General features: G+C 37.2%; 1 protein-coding gene across 1 annotated transcript in view; it reads right to left on the bottom strand.

The window, feature by feature from the left end:
• CMAS (cytidine monophosphate N-acetylneuraminic acid synthetase) overlaps positions 1-11,886 on the bottom strand; it is a 37,653-nt gene that overhangs the window by 4,418 nt on the left and 21,349 nt on the right. Inside the window, exons 5-7 of the mRNA XM_004390635.2 lie at positions 7,835-7,929; positions 7,280-7,451; positions 6,316-6,469 (exon numbers count right to left, since the gene is read on the bottom strand). Coding sequence (XP_004390692.1) covers positions 6,316-6,469; positions 7,280-7,451; positions 7,835-7,929 — 421 coding nt within the window. The remainder of the gene's footprint in view (positions 1-6,315; positions 6,470-7,279; positions 7,452-7,834; positions 7,930-11,886) is intronic.

Genomic DNA, 11,886 nt, shown 5'->3' with positions numbered 1-11,886 from the left:
TGATATGCTTAAATTCTACTGGCTAGAATTTTGTTGAGAATTTTTGCATCTATATCCATGAGAGATATTGGTCTGTAATTTTCTTGTTTTGTGATTTCTTTGCCTGGTTTTGGTATCAGGGTTATGCTGGCACAGAATGAATTTGGAAGTATCCACTCCTTTTCTATGTTCTGAAATAGTTTGAGTGGTATTGGTGTGAGCTCTTCTCTTAATTTTTGGTAGAATTTTCCAGTGAAGCCATCCAGGCCAGGGCTTTTTTTCTGGTGGGAGTTTTTTTTATTCCCTTTTCAATTTCTTCTCTTGTTATGGGTCTGTTCAGATTTTCAACATCAATTTATGTTAGTTTGGGTAGCTAGTGTTTCTAGAAATTTGTCCTCCTCTAGGTTTTCAAATCTGTTGGAGTATAGTTTTTCACAATACTCTGTTATTATTCTTTTTATTTCAGTTGGGTCTGTTGTAATGTCCCTAATTTCATTTCTTATTTGGGTCCTTTCCTGTTTTTCTTTTGTCAGTTTGGCTTATGGTTTGTCGATTTTGTCGATTCTTTCAAAGAACCAACTTTTGGTTTTGTTGACTCTATTGTTTATCTATTCTCTATTTCATTTAATTCTGCTCTGATCTTCATTATTTTCTTTCTTCTGGTGGCTGTAGGCTTCTTTTGCTGTTTGCTGCTAATGTTTTGATTTTGTCCTTTTCTTGTTTTTGATATGTGCATCTATTGTTGTAAACTGACCTCTGAGCACTGCCTTTGCTGTGTCCCAAAGGTTTTGGTATGATGTGTTTTCATTCTCATTTGATTCTAGAAATTTTTTGATTCCATATCTGATTTCTTCTATTACCCAGTGGTTTTTAAGAAGGGTGTTATTTAGTTTCCATGTAATTGATTCTTTTTCCTTGCTCTTCCTGTTGTTAATTTCTACTTTGATGGAGTTGTGGTCAGAGAAGATACTTTGTGTTATCTCAATGTTTTGGATTTTGTTGAGGGTTGTCCTGTGGCCTAAGATGTGGTCAATTCTGGAGAACATTCCATGTGCATTAGAAAAGAATGTGTACTTTGCAGCAGTTGGGTGGAGTGTTCTATATATGTCTGTGAGTTCAAATTGGCTGATCATGGCCTTTAGCTCTTCTGTATCTTTGTTGAGTTTCTTCTAGATGTTCTGTCCTTTACCAAAAATGGTGTGTTGAAATCTCCTACTATTATAGTGGAACTGTCCATTTCTCTTTTCAGTGCTGTGAAAGTTTGTTTTATGTGTTTTGGAGCCCTGTCACTGGGTGCGCAGATATTTTTTCTGGTTATGTTTTTATGATGGATCATCCCTTTAATCATGACATAGTGCCCTTCTTTATCTTTTATGGTGGATTTTGTTTTAAAGTCTATTTTATCTGAGATTGTAACGCCACACCTGCTCTTTTCTGGTGGGTGCTTGCTTATTTTTTTCCGTCCTTTGATTTTTAATAAATTTATGTCTTTGTTTCTAAGGTGTGTCTCTTGTAGACAGCATATTGATGGATCCTTATTATCCATTTTATTATCCATTCTGCCATTCTCTCTTTATGGGTGCATTTAGGCCATTTACGTTGAGTGTAATCACTGATAGGTGTGAGTTGTCGTTTTGTAGTGCTTTTTTTTGCGGTGATGATGATTTCTTTCTTCCTCTTACTCTCCTGTGCTGAATTCCTTGTGTTTGTGGATTTTTTTTCATTTCTTTTGTTTTTGTAGATTTTGTGTTTACTGAGACTTTATGTTTTTCTTCTCTATTTTGATAAGTAGATTTGTTAAATTTCTTGTGGTTACCTTGAAGTTTATCCTTATCTTCCTAGGTTTGAACCAGCCTATTATTACTTAGTATCGCCTTGCCTTCCTCTCCCTTAGAAAGTTCTATACCTACACGGTTTATTCCCTCTTTTATTGTTCTGACACTGTTGTCATTTGCAGATTAACCTATCTGGTTCCCTGTTGTAAATCTTGTTTTTGAATAGTCCTTGGGAGTTCAGTTCATATGTTGGTATCCAGCTGGTGTGATCTTGCATCCTAGATTCATGCTGTGGTCTGATGTTGTTTTTTCTCAAACTGAAGGGCTCCCTTTAAAAATTCTTGTAAGTTTGGTTTGGTTTTTGCAGATTCCATTATTTTCTGTTTATCTGGAAATGTCCTAATTTCACCATCATATTTGAATGAGAGTTTTGCAGGATATATTGTTATTGTTGGCAATTTTTCTTTCAAGGTTTTATAGATGTCATCCCATTGCCTTCTTGCCGGCATGGTTTCTGCCGAGTACTCACAGCTGAGTCTTAATGTTTCCCCTCTGTATGTGTTTTGTTTTTCTCGAGCTGTTCTCAGGATTCTTTGTCTTTGGTTTTAGCAAGTGTGATTATGGTATGTCTTGGTGATTTTCTTTTGGGGTCTATCCTATATGGGGTTTGTTGTACTTCTTGGATGGTCAGCTTTTCATCTTTCATGATATTAGGGAAGTTTTCTGTAATTCTTCAATGATCCTCTCTCTCTGTTTTCTGTTTTATCCTCCTGTTCGGGGACTCCAATCACTCGAAAATTTTTGCTCTTGATTGTATCCCACTTAATTCTCAGTTTCTCCATTTTTCTTCATTCTCTTTTCTGATTTTTTCTAAAAGTTGTATCCAAGTGTTTTTCAATTTTGTTGATCCTGTCTTCCATTGTTTCAAACCTGCTCCTCAGCCCTTGTATGACACTGTCCATTTCTGAAATCTTGTTTATCTTTTGGATTTCTAATTGTTATTTTTGTATGATTTCTAGTTGTGACTTTATTTTGACATTTTGTTCCTGTATTATTTTCCTGAATTCTTCCATTTTTTGGTCTGTATTTTCCATGAATTTGTCTGCCTTTTCCATGAATCTATTTTTTCCTCATTTTTGTCTGGTTTTTGCTTCAAATCTTGGATAATTCTGAATATTAGAGATTTGAATTACCTATCAGGTTGTTCTAGTGCCTTTTCTTCTACTGGAAAGTCATCTGGTGTTTTATTTTGGATGCCTACTAGAACCATCCTGTCCTGTTTTTTTATGTTTTGATATTGTCTGTTGTCTTCAGGACATTCAGTAGTTGTTTTCTTCATTTATTGATTGTAGATTTGTTTGTTTCGTCCTGCTTTTTTGTTTTATTTGGTTATGTATGAGCAGGCAGGCTGTGCGTTCTTTGTTGTTTTCTCATTTGTAAACATGATATTTTTCACTTCCTTGTCCAATAGGCAGGGCCAGTCACTGAGCTATGGTGCAGCAGAGAAGGTCAAGCTGAAGGTGAGGGGGCTGGGATGGGTTGTTTGTAGCACATACTGGGGCCAACAAGGTGAGCTGGGGGGTCAGTGCAGGGCAGCTTCCGGTAGGCCATTCCTATGCTGCTTGGGAGTGCAATGTTTAGCACCTGGTGCAGATAGGCAGGAGGAAGGGGAGGGGGAGGTTGTGATATGTGGAACTAGGTTAGGTACTGGAAAGAAGAGAGAGAGGAGAGAAACAGGGGCCAAAAAGAAAAAAAAGACCACTGTGGGAGCCTGCCACTGGTGTGGAGAGTCCAGAAACCGAGAAATGAAGAAAAACAAAAAGAAAAAAAATTAAAGTAAAAAAAATTTAAAAACACAAAAAAAATGCTTCTAGGGATCCCGCTGACGCAGCTGTGTAGACTGGGGAAGTGGCTCTCAAGTAGTGCAGTATAGCCTAGTTAGAAGGGGTGGAGATGATACACTGTGCCAGGTATCCAGGAGACAGGAAAAAAAGGTAAGTAGAAAGAGATGATAAACCAAGAAATAAAGAAAAATCAAAAGGAAAAAAGAAAGAGAAAAAAAACAAACAAAAAAAAGAAAAAGCTCCTAGGGATCCCACCAGTGTGGCAGTGCAGTCCAGGACAGCAGTTTCCAGCCGCCCAGCAGTGCTTCACAGCCTGTCAAGAAGAAGTAAAGATGGCACACAGAGTCAGGTGTTCGAGAGAAAGGAGGGGGAGGAGGCTGAAAAAAGTAACACCAGCAACAAAGAAATGGCACTAAAGAAGCCGGCTGGTGTGGGCAGGGTGAATCCGCATGACACAGAACTGGCACCTCCCACAGCGGTTGTAGGCCGCTGGGAAGTGGCAGATCGGCCTGCCAGGAAGCAGTGAATTGGGCTGCTGGGATGTGGTGAAGGCCAAGCAGGGGAGGCAGGGTGGAGAGTGGGAAAGTGTGTATCGCTGGTTACTGGGTGTTCTGTCTCCTGCTGGGAGCTCCGTGAATCTGCTTTTCCATACTCCCTGTCCACTGATATCCGACAGGAGTCCAAGATGGTGGATCCCTGCTGCATTAGCTGATAGGGGACCTCTGCTCGTACTCTCTTCACTCTCTGTTCTCTGTCAGTTTCTTATTCCATTCGGTGCTTGGCTGAGTTCTTTATCTCTTCATTTGATGCTTAGGGTTCCAGGAATGACGTTTTGTCTGTTTTACTTAGTTTCTTTGGTCTTTGCTGTGGAGGGACGGCGTGGTGCTTCTGTCTATTGCATCATGTTGGCTCCGTCTCCTGGTGATACATTTCTTAAGTCTCTTTTAAACAATAATAGTTCCTCTGATTTTTATGCTTATTTATCGAAAAATTACAATTTTTAAAGAATTAAATACTAAAATCACATGGAAATAATTACTTCCTTTCTCCCCCTCCTTGCTTCTCCTCCCCTCTTTTTTTTTTTGATAGGGTGAATTTCAGAAGCTCCCATTATCTTAGGTTCACCATTCTGAATATAATTATAGATCAAATGCAAAAATAAAATGTTGTTTAGAAACTGTTGATTTTGTTTTAAATTTGTTCTACATTTATCTGCTGAAAATTTTATTAAACTACTATTGAAATTAGCATAGTCTTCACTGAAAGATGATGAAAGTTAAAGCCTGCCATTTCTTTTCATAGCTCAATTCCTCAAACTAAGTTTTATTTACAACTACTTATAAAAGTGTCAATATCTTTTAAAATTGTATTTTGATAAATTTAGTCCCACGTACAAAGCACTACTCTGATTTTTAAAATAAAAAATTGGAGTCTATTCTGTTTTCTTGATTTTCTAACCTCTACCTTTTATAGTTTTTTAAAAAATGTTACATCAGTAACCAATATTCTCAGTAGAAAATTTTTTTAATGAGAAAAAACAATGTTAAAATCATCCTAATTATCATCACTTATGGATAATCATATTTTGGCATATATAATTCTAGAGTTTCACCTATGTAAATATCTACTTATCATTTTTATCACTATATACAGGCACTATGTTAAGCATTTTACATTATCTTCATTTATCTTTCCAATGGCTTTTTAATGTTGTGTTTGTGTTTACACTATAAGTAAGAAAACTTAAGCTTAAACAGACTTATTTAGGCCTCACAGATGAAGCATAGCTGGGATTTGTTTATATGTTCCATTAAAATTGTTTTCTTTTACAAAAATTGGAACCTTTTCAAAAGATCTATAGTATTTTTTTCTTCCACTGTATCTTTACATGTGCTTCAAACACTATTCCTGAAGCCTTCAGATCACGTGCTCCCATAACATTCCTTTGCTTCTTCCGAGGCCCATACTACCCTTGTAAATATTAATTTCACACGTATTTTATAGTAATTACATATTTTAATAACTTGTCATTATTAATTTAATATTTAAAATGCTGACACCACTAAACTGTAAGTTCTGGAAGAAGTCCCAGCAACGAGTTCCATGTCTGCATATAGTAAGCACCTGATAAACATATTGCTTAATGTTTAGTTGAAAAACTTACTGTGACAACTGACCATGCCAATACCTATAGATTATACATTATTTTTAATGTCTGCATAGTATTCCATTTTAGGTTGGTTCTTTTTTCCCCACTGTTGGCACATTTGTCCAATTTCTTTTATGGAACTGGAATGTGGGAGTCAAAAGTATGTACAGTTTAATAATAGCAAAAAATATTCATAGTGTACTTTCTATATATTAGAAACTGTCAAATGCTTTACCCAGATTATCTCATTTGATCCCTAAAATAGCTCTATGATAATAGGTAATCTTGACATCTCCAATTTACAGAAGAGGAAGCCAAGGCTTAATTTACCAAAACTGGCGAGTTAGCAGTACGTTCTGACTTCAGATCATGTGCTTGTAATCATTCTACTAGGCTACATTTGACATATATTATCAAACTAACCTCCAGAAACACTGGAGTATAGGAGAGTTCTTATTTCCCTACAATCATGCCAGTCTTGGGTATTTTCTTTCTTATTTAACTATTTCTTAAAAAAAAAAAAAAAATCCTGGTCCATTTTCCTATGGCTAAATAAAAAGATACCAACCAAGATAGGCCACTTCTTTCCAGCACAGGCCCATTTCTTTTCTCCATTCATCTACAATTGCTAGCTTATCTGATATGTTGACTTCTGTTTTGCAATCCAGTTTTAAGGCAGAGAGTGTCTGCTTTGAACAGGCCCTTTCTGAGATTAACCTCACCTTAAAAAAAAAAAAAGCAAAAAATGAGAAAGTGAATGAAGTAGAAATCTTTTAAGATAAAACAAAACTTTGTAAGTAATACAAGTCATAAATAAGTAGACATTTGACCTTCTAAAGGATCAGTTAAAGTAAAATCAACTAATTGTCTTTTAAAAATAAAGGCTTTAGGATTAGGTTTTATTTCTAATAGTCTAGTAAAGGTGAAAGATGTACTGTTTTCTATAATGGAAAGGGCTCTACGTACAGGGGAAAAAATAAAACATACACTGTCTGATACTGATCTAAGATACTCCTGTAATTCAATTTTTCCAGAGAAAAGTCTACAACCTGTCTCTTGTGCTGCTTATCAACACATAGTTCATATTTCCAGTGAATTATATAAGAAATGATCTTAGCTTTCATTTTTAGAAATATACTTAAACATTAAGTTATTCTGAATTAAAATTTTCAATTATAAGAAGAAGTTACATTTAAAAAAACACAAGATATTTGTCTTTTTCTAAATGCTGACACCTATATCTACGAAATCTTTCTTGTTGCACGAGCCCATGGGGAATACTAGATAACTCCTATTTAAAAATAGTATTTTATACTTATTGAACAAACAAAAAATATTATTTGTTGATTGACAAATTTCTAATTGTACTCATCTGAAAGTAAATGGTATAATAATTGTGTAGGCTTCTGAAGACTAAATTTCAGATAAACAGATAATATTGAAAATTTAAATCTCTTATTTCCCTCCCATGGTCATTGTCCCTGAGTCAAAATCTAATATATAAAATATTACTATATTCAGGGGACACATACCTCAATACCTCTTTTCTTTAATAAACTTATCCCAATAGCATCTTTTACATCATAAGATATTATTTCTTTTTGGTCTCCTGATACATAAATGTGGCCATTGGTGAGACATCCATCAATATTGCAAACCAAAAGTTTTATCTCCTTAAACTTCTCTTTGCCAAAATAGCCATATCTAAAAGAAACCAAAATGGACCTTTGAATACAAATGCAATACTAATCACTCTCTCTTACGTGGCTAACACCAGTAAACTCAATATCCCACCATCCATTACATTATTCTAACGTCATCCATCAAATTTACTTCATATATGCGTTTCAACTTAAAGTGGAAGAAATATAAATATTGTAGTCTAACCAGATTATATGCTTCTCAGGTTACTGAATAAGCCATCTAAAGCATATTTTACATATGTATCTTTCCCACATGTGCAAATTAATGTCAAAAATCCTAAGATCTTTGGAGTATCAGAAATCAATGTCTAGAAGTACAATTAAACCTTTCTACTAAAAATAATATGTTAGGCTCTAGTACAAAGGCTATACAAGTCTTTTTACCTTAATACCCTTTGTTCTGCAATAGGCCAGTCAATATCCACATCTATATCCACACTGTGCTCAGCTCGCATTTCGTAGTATGCCATTTTTCCACCCTAAAGATAATATGAATGTATCATGAGTATGTTCTTGGCATTCATTCACACATAACAAAAAGGTTGTTATAATACAGAACACTGAATTTCTTTCTGCAATACTGAAAAAAATGGATAACCCAATAACATCACTGACATACACTAGATGATTTTTTTTTGGAGGGGAAAGCTTTTTGTTTCCCATATATACAAACCACACAAAACAAAGAACCTTAAAATTTTTAAATGTGAAAAAGGGCGGAGCCAACATGGTGCTATAGACAGAAGCACCACATCGTCCCTCCACAGCAAAGACCCAAAAAACTACGTAAAACAGAGACAAATGTCAGTCCTGGAACCGTAAGCATCAAATGAAGAGATAAAGAACTCAGCTAAGCACCAAATGGAATAAGAAACTGACAGAGAACAGATAGTGAGGAGAGTTACGAGCAGAGGTCCCCTATCAGCTAATGCAGCACAAATCCACCATTTTGGACTCCTGTCAGAGATCGGTGGGCGGGGAGTACAGCAAAGCAGATTCACAGAGCTCCCAGCAGGAGACAGAGCACCTAGTAACCAGTGATATATGCTTTCCCACCCCCCATCCTTCTCCTCCCACTCGACCTCTGCCACTTCATAGCTGGCTGCAGTCGCTCAGCCAGCTGGGAAGTACAGGGTCCATGCTGCTTGGATTTGGAAGACACGGAGTACGGGAAAGCAGCTTCATGGAGCTCCCAGCAGGAGACAGAACAACTGGTAACCAGCGACATACACTTTCCCATCTCCCGCCCTTCTTCTCCCCTGCTTGGCCTCCTCTTCTCCCCATTGGCTGCAGTCTCTTGGCCAGGAGGCACTGGCTTAATCTCCCTGCCATTTGGATTCACCCTGACCACACTGGCCAGCTCTCTGAGTGCCATTTGATTGTTGCTGCTGTTGTTTATTTCCGTTTCTTTTGGTTTCTTCTGCGCCTCTCATCACCTCTCCCTCCTTTCTCTATGAACACCTGGCTCTGTGTGCCATCTATGCTTCTTGAAAGGTTGTGAAGGGCTGCTTGACTCAGGAACTGCTTCCCCAGCCCCGCATCGCCACGCTGGTGGAATCCCTGGGGCTTTGTTTTGTTTTCTTCTGTTTGTTTCTTTGTTTTCTTTTTCTTTTCATGGATTGAGAGCCCCTTCTAGCCAGGCTGTACTGCGCAGTTTGGGAGCCACTATCCCAGGCTGTACAGCTGCACTGGTGGGAACACTGGGGGCATTCCCTTTTTTCTTTTTGTCTTTCTTCATGACTCAGCTTCTTGTCTCTCTATACTTACCTTCTTTTCCTGTCTCCTGAATACCTGGCACTGTGTATCATCTCCACCCCTTCTAGCCAGGCTGTACTACGCGGCTTGGGAGCCACTTCCGCGGTCTGCACAGCCACACCGGTGGAATCCCTGGGAGCATTTTTTTTTTAAATTTTTATTTATTTTTTCTTCATTTCTTGATTTCTTGTCTCTCTGCTCCAATGGCAAGCTCCTTCAGCACTTTTTTTTTTTGCTTCTGTTTCTTTCTCCTCACTCTCTTTTCCATACCAAATCTAGCTCCATACATCACAACCTCCCTTTCCCTCTCCCTCCTGCCTATCTGAACCATGTGATGAACACTGCACTCCTGAGCAGCAGAGGCACGACCTACTGGAACCTGCCCTGCACTGACCACCAGCTCACTCTGTCGGTCCCAGTACATGCCACAAACAACTCATTCCAGCCCCTCCCCTTCAGATGGACCTGCCCTGCTGCACCATAGCTGAGCGACTGGTCCTGACCATTGGACAAGGAAGTGAATAATATCATGTCCACAGACAAGAAAACAACAAAGAATGCACAGCCCCCTGCTTAGACATAACCAAATAAAACAAAAAAGCAGGATGAAACAAACAAACCTACAATCAATAAACAAAGAAAATAACTGAATACTGAATGTCCCGAAGACAAAACAAAAAAAGGACAAAATGGTTCCAGAAGGTGTCCAAAATAAAACATCAGATGACTTTCCAGTAGAAGAAAAGGCACAAGAACTACCTGATATGGAATTCCTATCTCATATTCAGAGCTACCCAAGAGTTGAAGCAAAAAGCAGACAAAAACGAGGAAACAATAGACAAATTCATGGAAAAAAACTGACAAAAAATGGGAGAATTCAGGAAAATAATATAGGAATAAAATGCCAAAATAAACTCACAACTAGAAATCATACAAAAACAAAAACTAGAAATCCGAAAGATAAACAACAAGATTTCAGAAATAGACAGTGTCACAGAAGGGCTGAGGGGCAAGTTTGAAACAATGGAAAACAGGATTAGTGAAATTGAAGACAAACACTTGGGAACAACTTTGTTTGAGGAAAAAGCAGAAAAAAGAACGAAGAAAAATGAAGAAACCCTGAGAATTATGTGGGATACAATCAACAGCAAAAATGTGCCAGTGATCAGAGTTCCAGAACACAGGGAGAAAACGGAAAACACAGAGAGAATCACTGAAGAACTGCTGACAGAAAACTTCTCTAATATCATCAAGGATGAAAAGCTTATTATCAAGAAGTTCAAAGAACCCTATACAGGATAGACTCCAAAAGAAAATCACCAAGGACATTTCATAATCACAGTAGGTAAACCAAAGACAAAGAAAGAATCCTGAGACAAACTTGAGAAAAATGAAAAGTCACAGAGGGGAAACAATAAGACTAAGCTCTGAGTACTTGGCAGAAACCATGAAGGCAAGAAAGTAATGGGATGACATATATAAAACGTTGAAAGAAAAAAATGGTCAACTAAGAATAATGTATCCTGCAAAACTCTCATTCAAATATGATGGTGAAACTAGAACATTTTCAGATAAACAGAAATAAAGGGAATATGTAAAAACCAAACTAAGCTTACAATAATTATTAAAGGGAGTCCTTCAGTTTGAGAACAAACAACATCAGATGAAAGCCTGAATCTAGGACACAAGATAGCACCAGCCAGATATCAACCTAGGAAATGAACTCTCAAGGACCATTCAAAACCAAAAGATTTACAACAGGGAACCAGAAAGGTTAATCTGAAAATGACAACAATGTCAGAGAAATAAAAGAGGGGATAAATGGGGTAGGTATAAAACTTTCTAACGGAGAGGAAGGCAAGGAGATACTAAGTAATAATAGACTGGTTCAAACATAGGAAGATAAGGGTAAATTTCAAGGTAACCACAAAGAAATTTAACAAACCTACCTATCAAAATAAAGAAGAAAAACATAAAGCCTCAGTAAACATAAAAATCTTCAGAAACAAAGGACATGGGAAAAAAAAAAAACCCACAAACACAAGGAATTCAGCACAGGAGAGTGAGAGGAAAAATCATCATCACCAGAAAAAAAGCACTACAAAATGACAATAAACTCACACCTCTCAATAATTACACTGAATGTGAATGGCCTAAAAGCATCCATAAAGAGACAGAGAGTGACAGAATGGATAATAAAACAGGATCCATCAATATGCTGTCTACAAGAGACATACCTTAGAAACAAAGACATAAACTTATTAAAAATCAAAGGATAGAAAAAAAAGTATCAAACAAACAGCTACCAAGAAAGAGCAGGAGGAGCAATACTAATCTCAGATAAAATAGACTTTAAAACAAAATTCACCATAAAAGACAAAGAAGGGCACTATATAATGATTAAAGGGATGACCATAACAAACATCTACGCACCGAACGACAGGGCTCCAAAACACACTGTCATGGTTTGAATTATGTCCCCCAAAAAATGTGTGTTATCAATTTGGCTAGGCCACGATTCCTGGTACTGTGTGATTTTCCTGTATGTTGTAAACCTGCCTCTATGATGTTAATGAGGGAGGATGGATGGCAGTAGTGTTAGTAAGGCAGGACCTGATCTACAAGACTGGTTTGTGTCCTGAGGCAATCTCTTGAGATATAAAAGACAGAAGTGAGCAGTG

The sequence above is a fragment of the Trichechus manatus genome, unplaced genomic scaffold (assembly GCF_000243295.1).
Source record: "Trichechus manatus latirostris isolate Lorelei unplaced genomic scaffold, TriManLat1.0 scaffold00313, whole genome shotgun sequence".
Taxonomy (NCBI): Eukaryota; Metazoa; Chordata; class Mammalia; order Sirenia; family Trichechidae; genus Trichechus; species Trichechus manatus.
Note: the sequence above shows the minus strand (reverse complement) of the source record. Positions and strands in the feature narration are given on the sequence as shown.